We start from the raw sequence: 18,572 nt of genomic DNA on the forward strand, positions 1-18,572 counted from the left end.
CGGGTATTTTGGCTATTGATTAAGGTATATTTGAAGATGTATTTTGCATGTCGTGGCTGCAAATATAGTAAGTATTACGCTGCTGGCAGCGTTTTTCTCGAAGCAATGTATTTTCAACTGATGTTTTATTGTTACACAGAGTTGTCATTTTTTGAAAGTACAGTTTTCCAAAAAAGACATTATGAAGAATATGACATTAATCATTATGAAATCTACTTTCATCAGGATGGGAGGAACCTGAGAATAAACCCATACGTGAAGTCCCTCTGGCAACGAACGGTTTGATTCTACCAAGATTCGAGCTTGTCAAAGCGGACACTGTAACCTTGAGGCTACGAGCTCCCCAAAAAGTTCCATTGAATGAGCACTACATTTTTTATCGTAAACTATTTTCTATTTGTTATTTCAATTCAAAGGGCCTTTAATTTTGAGGCTTTTGAAACATGTGTAACAGTGTCCAAATACATTGATCTTAAAGCGGCCTTCGATAGAGTAGACCACGGAATACTTTCAGCTAAACTCGAGAAACTTGGCGTTTTATCTGCTCTTGTGCGATGGTTCGGACCGTATTTGATAAATCGAACACTCTGTGTGAAGATAAGAACTCAATTTTTTGCACACTTCACAAAAGTCTCTGGAGTCCCACAAGGCAGCAATCTTGGACCGCTACTATTCATGCCTATTACCAAATGATATTGCTCATCTACCTCCGATTGGTTGCCGTAAATTGTATGCCGATGACGTAAACCTTTTCAAAAGTGTGAGAAATAGTGCGGACTGCATATAACTTTGGCGACTAGTGGATAATTCCAGCCAGTGGTGTTCCAGAAACTTTCTTCTGTAAGCATTCAGAAATGTAGTATCACCTCCTTCTATCGGACAAAGAAGCCAATCTTGTTTGAATATACTATGTCCGGTCTATCGAGAGTGACACAGAATCGAGATCTGGGAGTTATTTTGGAATGTTTCGCTTTTACGGATACGGATGCGGATATCTGTAACATTCCTAGAATGCCCTCCGAGCATCACTCAAATATAGATCGCTTCTGAGCCTGTCCTAACGCAGTGTACACTATAGGTAATTCGACACAATACGCTTAATGTTGATCAGCTTTAATACAGCAGATACTTTCTGTTTCACTATTACTTGTGCAACTTTTAAAAAATAGACTTCTCGACTACTTTGTGATAAGGTCGTATGTCTAAACGTCAACAAAACGAGTTATATTCCTTGCACTTCACAAGCACAAATCATCTCTCACTCGTTTTGTTTACGTTTAGACATACGACCTTATCACAAAATAGTCGAAACTTAGTGTTAGGTAACCTTTTTGTGACAGTTCATGATTTAAGTTATAAGTAGTCTATTAAGACAATTATCCTGTTGAATGGATTTTCAATAAATTATAACAATTATTACAACAATTTTATTAAAACTGACTATTCGATTGCATCAGATTAAAATCGGGATTATGAAAAGCAATCGTAAACATTTACAATACGTTATTACACATACAGAAGTGTAGATATTTTATCGTGTTTTTACAGAGTATCTTACTTGCATGTCAAAAATCTAAATACAAGTCACTTCATCAAGTTTACAAGGTGGTTTTTGAAATGTCGCGGATCGAGTTGGAAGCACCGAAAAGGTAGTATCTTTCAATCGAATCGTGAAGCGGACTGAAATCCATCCGGGAAGCGTAAAGCGGATCATCGAGAAGTTTATCAAGTTTATGTTCTTTAAAAGCACCACTAGGAGGTACATGGAATTGGACCGGAAAGTTGATTATATTATAGACAATGGATCTGCCTCTACTCGTGATTTGGAGCATCAGAAAAGCTATAAAAAATCGTTTTGTTTCATTTTTTTAACTATATCGCTTCAATTTTTGAATTTGAAAGTTTAGGATTGTTTTCGGTATATTCCTTATCGGCATTACGCATCCATCATCTTTGTAATGCCGATTGGAGTAACCACATCTAGGCTAAACGTCGAAATCCAGATATGTATATTCAAAATCTGGCTCTTCGACAGATTCTGTTTACTGACATACGCTCTTTAGAAGGCATTATCACGAAGAAAAGTGTGGTTTGTTAGATACATACGGACCATATTGTCGTTTTGAACATTACAGAACCCCAACTCCAAATAATTTTTTATTGTTTTACCCACAAATAGATACATCTAATAGCTTCACAAGCCCTCAACTCCGTTTACAAGGTCTGACAACTCCAGTACGGTTATCATTGACCTTGCAGGCGGCAAAAGCGAAAGCAGTAAACGTGTCTACCATAGGAAAGATCCATGCGAAGGGAGTAGTCGCACGGAATAAAACGACGATTCGCGTGACACACTCTGAACTTGCATTTTCTTTTATCCATTGAATTCCGTACCCCGGTACCCCCATCGAGGTTGTTTGCTGTTGTTTGTTACATACCGGTACGGTAGGGATTCGCGTGTGTACGTGGGAGTTGCCTTGCTGGGAGCAGCTGAGCTCACGGCTTTTTCGAACGCTTCTGATTACACCTGCAAGTGGGTCAAACTTTGTTGCGTCTCTAACTCAGATTTTCGATTGGAATTTTGATTTAACCCTAGAGTTGAGTTTTAAGTTGGCAAAAAATTGTATTGATGTTATCTTCTTAAAACTTGACAGCCTTAAATTGTGTTTTGAACAATAAGTTCATATCTATTGAAAAATAATAGTTTACATACATAGCAAAAACTTGCTCTTCTTGTCATGTGCAACTAATTGGCGACGCACATTATTGATCGAAGAAAAGTGTTCTCAGGAACATTTTATCTGGTTGACTCCGAATTTTACCCAAAAAAGCATTTTATTTTTCAATCGAACGTAAATCAGTCGACCAGGCCTGTGCTGTGCATTATTGTGTTTGATTTTCGGTCCAATTACCTGTGCCCGAGCGCAAACCCCTGCTTGATAAACGCACAACGACAAAGGCTGCAACATACTCTCGCCCATGGGTGAATTTTCTCAGGTGGAACAAACAGCCAACACAATAAAGCGCGATTTTTGCTTCCATGCCTTCTCGATTACTGCGTGCATAGTTTATGTGCCCACTGCTGCCTTCTTCCATCCATTACGGGTCTTTACGTGATCCGAGTTGGAAGCGAAAAATGGGTAAAGTATCGCACAGTGTTAAACGTTACGCACACACAGTTCGACTCGTAGCAACCGCACTTGTGCACACCAATACGAGCAGAGCGGGATGGATTTTCACGTGAGTTTTGCACCATTTATGCTCGGGCGAAGCAAGTACAAGTTAGCTTTCGTGTCTGCCTATTCGTCCGTCTCGTCGTTCGTATGTAGAGATGTTAGTGAAACGTTCGAACCGTAGCAGCACTACGTGGACGATGAGACGTGAGCCACAACGACCTGCTCGCTATGGTTTGTTTTGATGAACTGATTCTGCTTTGGGACAGACTTTCGTTCTCTCTCGTTTATTTTAATTCTTTGTTGAGTGAAGTATAATATTAATTGATTATGGGGATCAAAAAACTCAAGTTAATTGCGGTGGTAGCAACAGTTCAATATAGCTTGCACAGCGTTTCTATAGAAATGATGCAGCGGTATTTATCCTTATATTGATAAGTACTTCAAACGATGACGCAACTTTATGCAAGGAAATAATTGTGAATAAGTTTCACTCAGTGGACATTCCACTACTTATCAATTGCTCAGGGTTACTAATATGATACGAGCTAACAAATCTGAAGGGTATTCCACTGGAGTTGGTTACGTAATCCGTAAAAGGCCCTGTTTGCGCGGATAGCAGCCGCAAACAGGGCCTTTTACGGATTACGTAACCAGCTAAGGTCCCGCAGTCTGCAAATCTGAACTAAGCTTGCACTCTATAAAACACTGATTCTTCCGGTGGCCCTCTACGGCCATGAATCATGGACGCTGAAAGAGGCTGATCGGCAAGCTCTTGGTGTTTTTGAGCGTAGGATTTTGCGTTCAATCTTTGGCGGAAAACTAGAAAATGGTGTTTGGCGCAGACGCATGAACCATGAAGTGTACCAGGCATACAAATCGGCGGATATAGTCAAGCGGATAAAACACGGCAGGCTTCAGTAGGCTGGGCATGTAGCGAGAATGCCGGATGAGCGTCAAGCAAAGGCTATATTTAGCAGGAATCCCGATAGAGGTCGACGACTTCGAGGTAGACCCCGCACTCGTTGGATGTGTGCTGTCGACGAAGATGCACGCGAAATAGGTGTTAGAACGATTGGAGGATAGTAGCCCAAGACCGAGGGACATGGCGACGTATTCTGGATTCGGCATTGGATCGATAATCGGTCTGTCGCCTTTAAACACACACACACACACACACATTCCACTGGAGATGCTCTTCTAGACGTAGAAAAAGCATTCGAAAGTGTTTGGCATAAAGGTTTCATTGCGAAATTGCTAGCTTTAAATTTTCCAATTTATCTTATCCATTTTTTTAACATTATCTTACTGATCGAACTCTGACAGGAAATCTATCAGATTTCAAATTCTGGTGAGACAGTGATTGAGGCATCTCCCAATGTAGCTGTGATTTCTCTGCCCGAGAGCATATTCTGAATCCAGCTCATAGTAGTGTTATCAACGCTCCTCTTCAGGAGAGCTGTATTGATCGAAGCATAGGATGTATTGTCAAAAGCGCCTTCAATATCAAGAAAAGGGCACAGCGCCTTCTCTTGATACTTCAGCGACTTTTCGATAAGAGTCACTATACCATGAAGAGCAGTTTCCGTAGATTTGGAAAGCGTGCTGATCTTCATGTAGTGGCGAGTTTTTGAGAATATGGCGATCCGCAAATTTCTCCATTAACTTCAGGAGTAGATGAGAGACCTATGGACCTAAAGGTTTTCCGTAGTCTTCGGTATGAAGATCACCTTGATTTTCCGCCAGCTAACTGGAATACCCAGGATGAAGCTTGCGCCGATGAGATATATCAGTTCGGGCATTATAATCTCATCTGATTTTTGTATAAAGACCATCTGGTCCTGGAGACTTCATAGATTCAAAGGAGTCGTTGGGCGCTGTACGCCTCGGCCTCAGACCGTTGCCCCAAAGTTAGTTGTTCGGTTATACATGTAGACCCAGAGAAGTGCATGTTCATAAGAACCTGCAGTGTTTCCCAAGGTGTGACTTTAACTGCTTCTAGCCCTGTTGTAAAAGCGCCTGGCCTCAAGGTGAAGGTTTTTGATCGTCTCATTCCACAAAAATAATTTCATATACCAAAAACGGAACATGTTCATCGCATCTTAGTTAGGCGTAAAAATTCTCTACAGCACTGTTCGATAAATCGAACACCTTGTCCATAATGGGTTTATGATCAAACACATAACAAGAAAATGACAGTAATAATAAGCATATCCTGAAATTCTTGGATAGTTGAAATGATCCAACAGCACATTGATAACAAATAGTAGCCGTGAACCAAAAAGGCGACCTTCTAGCAGCCCTGCACTAGAGAGCATACGTCATAATTTTTGCTGAGTGGGCAATGCATCTCACCAAGAATTCGCTTACCGTCTGCAAAACACATGCGACCAAATGTACTAGAGAGAGAGAGAGAGTGTGTGTGTCAGTATTCTAGTAAGTTTCAAATTTCAACCATCAGCTAAGCGCATAAAAAAAGCTAAAGCCAGCGAATAATACAACGAGGATGGAATCCGAAAATAAGTGCTTTCGTCTGCGGTGTGCACATTTTTTCCTACTTAACTTTCTCCGTCGCACTCGCACTGACCATCTCCCGTGTTTATTGTCGTCGCATACGAGACTACTGGTGTTGTTACTGTGTCATAAAAACCATACCAGAATTTGGCACTCTTCTCGGTTGTGATTTACGAGTTCGGAAGGACAAACAGAGAGGGAGAGAGAGAGAAAGAGCGCACAAAAATACACTATTGTCTGACCGTGAGCCGATGATGCACGAAATGGGTGAGCAACATCACCGTGAACTGCTTTCAACACATTTTTTCTGATAACCAATCATTCCCAACGTGCAATGTTTCTACAGAACTACAATGTTTGAGTTTATTGTAATGTTCAAATTAAAATTTGGAATATTATAATCAAGATAGCCTTAGTATAGCATGCAGCAGCAACATTTGTCCGACTAAAAATTAGAAAAGTCATTGACAAGCAGTTATGCGTGATCCAGATTGAGCGGAAAGAAATTCTTGGAATATGATTCAAGTTCAATTTCAAATTATGTACAACGTTGCCTGCACCAAGAAATACAGCGATTATTCCTCTGCTCTTCTGCACAGATTTTGGTAGTTGACTCAACGCCTCCACCGCCGGTTTTCACATACTGCTGAGAGCAATCGGACTGTTGCTGCCTCTTGTGCAGGCGATGCGAATTGTATGATGACTGTCCGCTAGCCAACCAAAAACACTTCTACATTTTTTTGAGGTTTTTAACCGTTGAGAATGACACATCTAAAATTAAAAGTGGACACTACGTACGAAAACTGTACTTCGCTGTGGCTGCACAAACGAGAAGCTTATCTCTCGACACTATTTCAGGAGCTCATTACATAACTAGCGATTGACAAGTGATTTTTTTTATGATTGGGTTTACACGAAATTGGTCTATACTTGAAATGCATAAAACGTAGAAAACACTATAAGGTTTGTTTCGTTTGTACACGAATAAATCTACTTTTGTTTAGAAATTTACACAATTTTATTGCTGGAAATCGTGGCAACTTTCATAGCCTCTCAGTTGGCTTCGAAGTACAGAGTTAGTCCATCGAGCAAATTTTCTTCACATCCGACGTTTCGGCCGTTGGCTGTGGCCTTTTCGGAGGAGTTTAAAACGAGAATTAGGAGCTTTGCAGGTTGATCAACCAAGATTCATGCTGTCGAGAAGTGTGGTTGGAAAGGTTGTTATATACTCCATTCAACTATCGTTGGCATCATTTGATACATTGAACATTTCTAGACTTAAAATGAAACTCAATAACATTTCAATCATTTAGCAATACTTTTTTGAACACCAATAGATGCCGCTTGACAAAGAAAATTACATCAAGTTAGTTTAGTATGGTAATACCTTCCAGTTGGTTTTGAGGTACGATGCTGATCCGACAAGGCAGTCGTCGTAGGTTTGAGTCCCGGCTCGGAATTGACTGTTAGTGTCATCAGTAGGATCATAGCGCTACCCGATCAAACGATTATAACACACGGGTAACACAAATGACGTTTATGGTTATTGATTATGTGGGTTGTCTGTTCAAGGTAGGAAGTGCCACAAAATTTGAATTTTTTGTTGGGGTTGAGTGGGACAAAACGACTCTTAAATATGTTATGTCCAAAAACGTCCAAACCACAGAAAAGATCAATAACTCCTGCTAGACTTGAATGATTGTCTCGATGGTTCGTATTATCACTCTACTCTAATAGGACTTCAAAAAGTATGGCTGTCAAGGTGACGTAATCTAAAAACGCATTTTTCTTCTAAAAATTGGCTATTTTCAAGCTTTTCATACTCTTTCCAATAAAACTAGGAAAAAAATCCGAATTTATATAGCGCTTTTGAGAGAGCAACACAAAAGCTTCAATTTTATGTAAAAGCCAAATGCGTCCTTCGAGGTTTTTTTTTTCAAAAACCGTGAAAGCTACTAGAATTCCAATAACTCGGGTTAGACTTGATAATTTTGTTAAAAATTCGGATAAGATTCTATCAAAACTTTAAAATGCACGAATACAAAGGTTGGCGAAGGAGATTAAATACAGGAAAATAAATTTTGTTTAAAGAATATTGCGATTTTTTTTGCGTTTTTATATGATTTTCGACAGAATTAAGAATTAAGAATAAAAACTCAGATGCGCCATTTAGGAACTAAACAAGATCACGTTGTTCTATCTTTTGTTGCACACAGTTCTGTTGTCCATAAATTTGAAAATTTGTTCAACAGAAAAAAAAATTTCTTGTAATGCAAACTCATTTGTATTTTCCTAACTGTGCAGTTTTAAGTTTGGTAAGGTAGAGTGATTATCCAAATTTTAAGCAAAATCCGTCAAGCCTAGTTATGAAAAAATAACTTCCAGGGTAGGTATACCGCACTTGGTCCATTTGGTTTCGTATCGTGTTGTTCAGTAGAAAGGTTATATATGGATTTCTCTAGTTCTGTTGAAAAAAAAGTGGAAATTAATACGGTTGTTATGCGATCCATAAAGAACACGAAAAGTGCATCGGAGCTAACACTTCTTTGTCCCACCGTAATGAATATTCCCGGAATCGGGATGGTGCTCAGAAACCGCATATCGATCCCACTCATTTTGAAATCCATGGTTGCAACTTCCGGTTTCTGGAAAATTACCAAATATTATCTGAGCCCAATAGGATTATTTCTTTAATCGGGATGATGCACAGAGGTCAGAAACCGATCTCGGATGCTATTTCAAATTTCACTTCCGGTTTCTGGAAAACAGCTTGAACTGGCCGAATAGCACCTAATATGACTATTTCCGGAACCATGGTGATATCCAGAGGCCGTAAATAGATCCCAGTTACCATTTTGAATCTCTTTAGTGCCGCCACAGTTGAAATAGTCTATCGTAATTTTTTTGTTGAAGAGAATTGAAAGAGAACCACTGCTTAAATTTACCGCTCCAGACAATCAACTTGATTAACTCAAATCGAGTGTATTCCCTAACCTATTGCAAGAAATACATTGAAATAAGCCAGGCTATCGTAATTCAACGTTAACCTTGCGGTAGTGTCCCATACACAACCTGTTCAACTTTTTTCCAATTTTTGAAGACATTCGTTGTCAAAACAACTTTTTTCTGCAGACTTGCCAGTCAACAAACTTCTGTACAGTGGTCATAATTATTCATTCTTTAAAAACGAATAGTAAAAACTATTTTCAATGCTGAATTGATTTTTTATGTTTCATTACATCTTTTAAAATAAACCAAGAGAATTCATTAATTATAAAATTTTGTTAAAACTACACTGTAATTTATCAGTTAGAAATGTTGTAGCGCATTAACAGGTGAGCAGTTCTACAAAAAATCATTTTTGAGAAGCCATTTAGAAATGATGCCCCTTAAGCTGGAAGTACAAAGTCAGCAGAACAAAGCGTTAATAGCATGAAAATTTAGTGCTCAATCGATGCTCATTTAATGCCATATCGCCGAATTTAATGCCCCATCATTTCTTTGAAAAATGCACTTGTTTGCTAGCTTAAGAAAATAGCTAGCAGACAGCATTCGAAAATAGCATTTTTAGTAACAAAACAGTTCTATAACGGTCAAAAACATTTAATGCTCATTTAATGCTCTTGAAAAAACCTGATGATCATGATAATTTCATTGATTTTGTATAAATTTTTCAATAATATGATAATAATATGATAATACATGAATAGCTTCAATTTTTTCAAACGTTTTCCTCTAAAAACACTCAGAATCCTCTTGATACGATTCGATACTAATTAAATGCTTCCATATGTGAGCAGTTCCAATAACTTAGGTGCATTTTTTCATTAAATATATTTTTTTCAAAAATATTGTGCTGCTAGCTTAAGAAAAAAGTTAGCAGAGCAATAGCCAGAAACAGCATTTTCAAGCAATAAACTGTTGTAGAATGGTCATAATAATTTATTGCTCATTAAATGCTTTTGAAAAAACCTGATTTTCATGATAATTTTATTGATTTTGTATAAATTTTTCAATAATATGATAATACATGAATAACAAAGAACTTAAGTTAATGTTTGTGTACATGTAGCAAAATCAGCCACGCGACGCCTCTGGTGACGCGACAAGGCTCGTAGGCCGAAAACACACCGGCGCGACCCACGCCGCGGAGTAGTAGAGCTGTATATCAACCCGCGGCAGGACGCGCCAGTGTGCTTTCGGCCTACGAGCCTTGTCGCGTCACCAAAGGCGTCGCGAGGCTGATTTTGCTACATGTACACAAACATCAACTTAAGTTCTTTTTCCGTATATTAAAAAGAAAATCAAACAAAAGCGTTCCATACTTTGAATTAAAAGGCCTCGCTAGCATGCTCACTTGTTTTTTTAATTATTATTATTCTTCGATAATTGCATGAGTTTGGATATTAGGTAACAGAGTACCTGTGCAGTGCACATGTTACACAGGTGGACTCTACGCCACTACGCGCAGAGATGCCAGATGTTTTTGAAAAATGTCTGCAACTGCTCGAAAAACCGGAAAAATCTGCTTGAAATCTGAAAGAAAAACTATTCGTGATTGGAAAAAATTTCGCTCGCGCCGGCAAAAATCTGCACACATTTTGAAAAAATCTGCCCAAATATAAGGAGACTCTGACAAAAATCTGCAGAAACTATGGAAAACCTGCAAATATCTGCGAAGCAATAAAAATCTACACACAGACACTAAAAATCTGCATTTTGCAGACAAATCTGCACATCTGGTTTCCCTGACTGCGCGTCACATGGAAATGGGAATTCTTTTGCGACGTACACAAAGATATCTCTCGTTTTTGACAAAACGAATGAGGTGCATGGACGTCGCGGACATGAGACAACTCGCGCGCAAAATTCTCGTGAGCCCGTCACTTATTATGCTTTGCGATGGTAAGAGAGAAATTGATTTTGTGCAGAAGGATAAAGACAGGAGATTTTATGCAACTTGCTCACCAGTAGGAGTAATTAAAAAAGTGAATAGAATATTGAAGCATAGTTAATATTTTTTAGGACATTTGGTCATTTGAAGCTGACACTGACGTTAGAGTGTGTGTTCATCACTTCAGCATGTTGTGCGTTTACAGAAAGGGATAGGGAGATTCGACAAAACCGCAAGGTTTAAAAAATAATGAATAATGTTAAACTTAAAAATCAGTTGAAAAACATCTCACTGATATTATAATAGTTGAACCTTGCCTAAGCAGCAGGGCTGGTAGTGGTCAACGATGTCAGAAACAGTTATTTTAGTGACTAAGTTGATGTAAAACGTGACCAAATAGTACCCAACAAATCGAAAAAAGGGACCAACAGTTGCTAGAAAATAGCCATAGAAGCTATTGTTATAGAAAAGGGTACGAAATTAGGGTTTCAACCCGTGATTCGTTGGGTACTGAATTTGATGTGCTATATATTTAATGGAAAATGCATTTAATTTACTGAAACTGGTCGCATATGGAAGCATTTAATTAGTATCTAATCGTATCAAAAAGATTCTGATTGTTTTCAGAGGAAATATTTGAAAAAATTTAAGCTATTCATGTATTATCATGTTTTTATCATATTATTGAAAAATTTATACAAAATCAATAAAATTATCATGGAAATCAGGTTTTTTCAAAAGCATTTATTGAGCATTAAATTATTATGACCATTCTACAACAGGTTATTGCTTAAAAATGCTGTTTCTGGCCAATGTCCTGCTAACTTTTTTCTTAAGCTAGCAGAACAATATTTTTGAAAAAAAAAAATTATTTAATGAAAAATGCACCTAAGTTATTGAAACTGCTCGCATATGGAAGCATTTAATTGGTAGCTAATCGTATCAAAAGGATTCTTATTGTTTTCAGAGGAAAATGTTTGAAAAAATTGCAGCTTTTCATGTATTATTATATTATTGAAAAATTTATACAAAATCAATAAAATTATCATGAAAATCAGGTTTTTTCAAGAGCATTCAATGTGCATTAAATTATTATGACCATTCTACAACAGTTCATTGCTTGAAAATGTTGTTTCTGGCCAATGTTCTGCTAACTTTTTTCTTAAGCTAGCAGAACAATATTTGTGAAAAAAATTTATTCAATGAAAAATGCACCTAAGTTATTGAAACTGCTCGCATATGAGAGCATTTAATTGGTATCTAATCGTATCAATAGGATTCTGATTGTTTGCAGAGGAAATGTTTGAAAAAATTTAAGCTATTCATGTATTATCATGTTATTCCCGATCAGTCAAAAATATCAGGATTATAACAAATCTTGATATATTAGTACGCACTGTTTTGCATCAACTTGTGTTCTAAACTTGGTCTCGTTAATAGTTAAAATATCAAAATTACTTTCTGATTATAACAAAAAGCAAGTTTTGTAAGGTTTTTGGCAGAAAAAGATCAGAATTAGTTAGAATGTACACTATTTTGTCAATTTAATAATAAATTCTGTTATAAATATGCTTTAGAAAAACACACTTTTGAACATTCAAGTGTATGATAACAGAATTTGATATAATTCTGTACTATTTATCATTCTGGCATATCAAGAATATTGCAGGCTTTGTTATTTCTATCAAGTTCAGATATATTTGTGATACCCGTTTGTTATAATTGTTTAATCGGGTTATCATATTATTGAAAAATTTATACAAAATCAATAAAATTATCATGATCATCAGGTTTTTTCAAGAGCATTAAATGAGCATTAAATGTTTTTGACCGTTATAGAACTGTTTTGTGACTAAAAATGCTATTTTCTTATATTGTCTGCTAGCTATTTTCTTAAGCTAGCAAACAAGAGCATTTTTCAAAGAAATGATGGAGCATTAAATTCGGCGATATGGCATTAAATGAGCATCGATTGAGCACTAAATTTTCATGCTATTAACTCTTTGTTCTGCTGACTTTGTACTTCCAGCTTAAGGGACATTTAGAAATGCTACGTTGGAAAGGTATTGATAAATATTTTTAAAGCCAAAGGGATTTGATTGCTTGGTGTGACGTCTTCGTCTTAAATAGCTTACTTTTTCGAAATCTTTTTTTTTATTTAAACTACAAAAGATTAACTAAACATTGAGGCTGGTCCGACCATGGAGAAATCAAGAAAAAAAAGTTATAATTTTTTTCAAACAATTTTTTTGCAATTTTGTAGATTATAATTTTGTTCTTTCAAAAACATTTACCCTGTGAAAAAAATTAATAACTTTATTTGCAAGATTTCTCAATGATCGGATAAGTAATCTTTTGTAGTTTTTATTAAAAAAATAGATTTAAAAAAATGAGCTTTCAAATCTTAATTTTTGTTTTACTTTTTTCAAAAAAAAATTTTTCAATGTGTATTTTTTAGAAAACAAATTAACTATCTACAACTTTGCCGAAGACGTCACGCCGATCGAACAAATCGTTCCGACTCTAAAAATATTTTAATCATCAATACCTCTCCAACATAGCATTTTTTAATAGTTTCTCAAAAATAAATCGTGTCTCAAAAGAATTAACCAATAGCATCGATTAAATTGGTTGGCCGTTTTTTTGTGCAATTGCACAGGTTTCACGATCGTGTTCAGAGAAAAAAAGTGCTTTTTAAAAATATGTTTTCCCGTATTAGGTCTTCATCTTCATCTTCAAAAAAAAAAATTAAAAATAATGGCTGTTTTCGACCATTGTTTTGCTACCTTTTTTATTTGAACTGACAGAAAAGAAATTTAAAAAAAAAAATTATCAGAAAAATCTTGTATTAATAGGTTTCTGATCGTTTCAGAGGACAAAGTTGATATTTCAGGAAAATAAAAATCAGAGCTATGCATGTATTTAAAAAACGCATATTTTCAGAAATTGAAAAAAATATCAGATAAAACTTCAGCATTTCAACATAATGCTCGCTAAACTATATTATGTTTGAGTATTATTAACTTAGCAAAAACCTTAACAAAACACAACATTTTTAAAAAATTGACTAAGCATTGAGATCGACCATAATGCATTTAATTAATAGCGAATGAACACCCAATATTCATATCACAAAACTATTTGTTATGTTGATTTGTTCTTGCAGCTGTTCCGTGAGTACATAAGATACTGTTTCATCAAAACAAACTTTTTAATGTCACAAAATGATAAGTGAGCTCAATTTTTTTTGGTACATATTTCTGTCATTCAAAATGCAGATGTCGAGTTTAGGATCGACTGAGTATTAGCCATTTTCCTTTAGTCTAATTAGTTGTTTTTTGTTTGCAAACTTGTTGGAGGTTTTTTTTTGGTTACTAGTCAAAGTTCGTCGCTCTAATTTACATCACATATGCTCTTATGTATTCTTTCATTTTTAACGGAACGGAAAAAATCAATCAAAAAATCATTCATTTGGTCGTTTAAGTACTGTTTCTAAGCAGACTCCTACACTATAAAAAACCGAAAGTACGTGCTGAACCCATCAAAAAAGATGGCAAGATCCTTTTCTCTATCAGGACGTCAACTTGGACTTTATTCTTGCAATTCTTGACAGGAATTTTGTGTGGAAAAGACCATCTGAACTTCGTCACAGAATTTTTTTAGTAATAAATAACTTATGACAGTCACATAAAAACGAATGTCACGATTGTTTCACCGCAAACAAAAATGCATGACTGGGCACGTAACATAGAATACAATCCACCTAGTTTGGCAACACTCCACCCGGAGTGCTCTCGCTTGCAATGTGTACGTGTTGTTTTTGCAGTTCCACTTTGCTGACTTGCTTCACCCTTCCTTCATTCATTCAACCATTCAACCACACGTTCATTAAAAGTTTCTCGCTGCAATCTAGGATTGTCTCACTTCTCACAGTCCGAAAGATAGACACAAATTGATTTTTGCACTATGCTAGCCAGCTAAGCTGGCCCTTGCGATTTGAATCCTCTATTTCGGAAATATGTAATGGAGTTTTCCAATAAGAAAGATCCATATTACACCGGAATTGCGAACGGATGATAATAACGATTATGGCTACTCACTGTCGTGCACGGCACTTCATCCGTTCATCACAAAAAACGCAGAAACCATCCGCGCTGTGTGAGAGAGTACAGATATTTCACCCCTTATGTTGTGCGGCAGGCATTACAACGAATGCAGGATGGGATGGATATCAAAATAGCAGAATGAAAAAAAAAATGGAACCAAAGAGACAACGACTAGACACAGAACCCCGAACCCGAATCCTGCCGGGGTGCTAATTTTCACCTTGCTCACCTGGCTTGTCCAACGATTGCCGACGATTCATTGGCGTACCAAGGCGGATGTCGGCCAAGGCGGACGCAAAAGTGCGACGGCCTCCGGCTGACTCCGGGGAGAACAGGAAATGTCTACTACAGGATACGGCTGCTACTGTTGCTGTTGCTAGACTTGCGTCCCGGAAAGTCTTTTCACTTTTCCAGCAGACTCCTGCTAGGGCGCGAGCTGCTGCTGCACATCGTCCGTCCGGTGCCGGTCAATGCATGGAAATCGTAATTCTATACACAATTATTTGTTTCATTTCACGATCGATTAGATTATTCACATGGGTTGCATGCTTCGGGTACACTATTTTGCGAACACTAACACTAGACACTCACACTTATCGGAAAAATTCGAGCTTATAATCTTAAAAATACACACTGATTTTTACACATTTTTACACTTGTTTCGGTTCTGTTGTTGTTGCCGATGCTTGCGGTAATGAAATTCCGGGCTCAATTCGTACGGTTAGCTGCGCACAGTGCTGCCAGAGATGTTCATGCAGTACGTTGGGTGCATTGAGAATCTGTAAGCAAGGAAAAAAGTAATTAAACAATTAAGATTTGGGCAATGTGCAACTTTTTGGTGTCATTTTCATGATAGAATAAGTTTTCGTTTGTACCAGGTAACTCCATGCGATATGCCAACTTACTTTTTTTACTGAATTTACTGAAGAAATATATTAAAATTCATCATCAAGAAATTTCTCGTTTTTTTTTCAATAAATCTAACATGTTCAAATCATCTGTCAAAATGTTAAATAAATATTTTGGATGGTAAAATAAAACAGAGAAATCTGTGCCTAAACGCAGTTTTGACGTAGAGCTAAGGATGGTATGACGATTTTTTTTGTTATGAGTAATATAAAATTTATATTTTCAAACTAAAAAATTAGTTATAGTTAGTTAGATACACAGGGTAACAAATAAACTTTACTACGATGGCTGTACACAACCGTGCGGGTCAGCAGTAGAACATTCACTGTCATATTTTTGCTATATCACCAACATTTTTGCTAAAGAATTACTAGACAATGGTATAAAAATCACGGGGATATGGGCAACCGAAAGGGTTATCAATTTTAAATTTTAATAAAAAATAGTGAAAGGTTTTTTATTTTTTATATCTTTGTTATTTCTATTATTATTTCTCTTTTTTTAGTGAAAGATTTTTTCAAATCCATGTTTCCCCAGAGCTACAATTTCTCTATCAACCTTCATTTTAGTTGACTTTGACTTGAAAGGATACTTTATTTCTTTGTGCCATTTTTGAATGGCCCCTTTTGGCATCTCTGTCGGAACCAAACAGCTGTGCAAACTGGCAGCCAATTCGGTACTGATTGGTCCTGATTGATTCGCGAAGAAGCGAAAAATGGCTACATTATTCAATTATTCAATTGCAATAAAAATGTTTACTGAAAAAACTTCGCTTTGATGTTCAACTCTGCAATTAACACATAGCTATCGTTATTGGTAGTATTTTTACTTGTAAACTTGCATTTTTACTTGTAAACATTGGGTTCTTTTTGTTAAATGTCTGAAGGGATCGTTCAAACACCGTCTTTTCACATTTCACTAACAATGATTCGACACTTTCAATTTTAGCAATTCACATGGTGGTAGAATTAGGTGAAAAAAGAATTTATAATAAAAGGTATAAAACATTTCATCAACAGCTCAGAGAAAATCAACAGATTCACATTTTGTATTGCCTCCTATTATTTTTTCCTATGTTGGTTCTGGGATTTTTAAAACTTGAAGGCAAATGCAATAAGGTGCTTATTCGATTTTATCACGATAATTTATTTTTTATTTTTTGGCGAAATGATTAAAATCTGTATTATTCTTGTTGAACAGCACTGAAATTCATAATATTTTGAGTAGAATACTTGAATAGTTTCATCACCCACAGTCTCCCAAGATTCGTATAACTAAAATATAACATCCTTTATTGTTAATAACTACGGCATAGTCTAAACCTAAATATTGAAGGAAAAGTCGTGATATAATGACTACAAATTAAGTTCACGATAAATTAACTTTAGATCAAGTCAAATATACTTTCAACAACTGGAAGTACATTATGTTGGATTTAGGTTGATTTTTCTTGAAAAAGCGTGATAAAAACAAAAAAAACCTGGAAAAATTGAGCGCGAATTTGGCGAGCAGTGATAGAAATGATTGTTGATGAAATAGAAAAAGCACTGTACAGTAAAAAAAATTAAAAAATGTCGGACTTAGACTTTTAATAGAGATGTTTATTCACATCAGTTCAAGTTTAATTTTTTTTTCTTTTTCCCTGCTTTTGGCACAGACCATAGGTGATCCATACAGCCAATGTTGTCAAGTTTTAGTTGTCAATGTTTTGCTTTAAAATTCTCTAAAATTAGGCTTGGGAGAATTCCAATCCCATTCCAAGCACGCCTCGACCAACCAAACACACTGCTGGCTTGGTTGGTTACGTGAGACCCCATTCACCTCTGTTTAGCAAGTCCTATTCCAACATCCAAGGTGCCGACCGGGGTACGAGTGACCTTAGCGTTAACTAACCCCCGGTAGAAACTTGAGCCGTATTTTGACTGGGAAGGGGTTATCGTACGCGGCTGTCTCCCCATGTTAGGGCGGCGTACAACAGGGTCTGATCCGGATCGGGCGACTGAAGCATGAAATGCGGTGCCTTGCCAGCTATATCTAAGACGGCACCCCCATGGCGAGGCTAGGTATCGCATCCCTAGTAAGGTAGCATACCGAATCTGAGCTACTACACAGAAAAACTGATTTATTTTTCATGACGATGGAGTCGAGCGGTTGTTCAGGAACGTTTATATATCTAGGAGTGATGTAATGATGCTTTACCTGGCCAAAACACATCCCTTCTATCGCCATGGTGTTTTTGAAGAAATGGAATCAAAATTTTGCTCAAACTGTTGTATCATGGGGAAACTGGTATGTACATCTTCATTGACAGCGAAACCACTTGGATTGAACCATGATTTAGACTAGGGATGTAACGGATATTCACATCCGCATTCGCAAATGCGGATATTTGAAAAAATGCGGATATTGCGGATATTTGAAAAAAAAAATTGCTTCATAAAATTTTGTAGAAAAAATTTTCTTCATGTTTTCACTGCTCGCTTAAATAACTTTTGCACTGGGGAGGGACATGGTCATGTCAAATAAGCAAAATAAAACACAAGAGATGCTACGGATATCCGCATGAAAATTGACATCCGCATCTACATCTGCATCCGTAATCACATATCCGCATTCGCATCCACCTGGTCTTCCACCTTTCCGGCGAGTTATTTTTAGGGCTGGAAATAGTTCAGTTCAATTAGAAGTGCACAATGCGCTTGCACAATGCATTTGTTTTGACGTAATTTGGAACAGGACAGAACATGGATCAACGAAACCCAAAAAAACACAGACAGAAGAGAGAGAGAGAGAGAGAGAGAGAGAGAGAGGGAGAGAGAGGGGGAGAGAGAGAAGAGAAAGAGAAGAGAGAGAGAGAGGAGAGAGAGAAAGGAAGAGAGAGAGAGTAACGAAGAGAGAGAGAGAGCAGGAAATAGAGAGAGAGTAAGGAAGAGAGAGAGTAAGGAAGAGAGAGAGCAAGGAAGAGAGAGAGAGAGA

General features: G+C 36.9%; 1 protein-coding gene across 2 annotated transcripts in view; it reads right to left on the reverse strand.

Annotated features, from left to right (window-relative positions):
* LOC129719491 (mucin-2) overlaps nt 1–18,572 on the reverse strand; it is an 80,366-nt gene that overhangs the window by 52,826 nt on the left and 8,968 nt on the right. For both annotated transcript variants that reach the window (XM_055671008.1, XM_055670905.1), the window contains exon 2: nt 14,917–15,466. In XM_055671008.1, coding sequence (XP_055526983.1) covers nt 14,917–14,947 — 31 coding nt within the window. In that variant the 5' untranslated portion in view covers nt 14,948–15,466. The remainder of the gene's footprint in view (nt 1–14,916; nt 15,467–18,572) is intronic.

The sequence above is a fragment of the Wyeomyia smithii genome, chromosome 1, assembly GCF_029784165.1.
Source record: "Wyeomyia smithii strain HCP4-BCI-WySm-NY-G18 chromosome 1, ASM2978416v1, whole genome shotgun sequence".
In the NCBI taxonomy this organism is placed as follows: Eukaryota; Metazoa; Arthropoda; class Insecta; order Diptera; family Culicidae; genus Wyeomyia; species Wyeomyia smithii.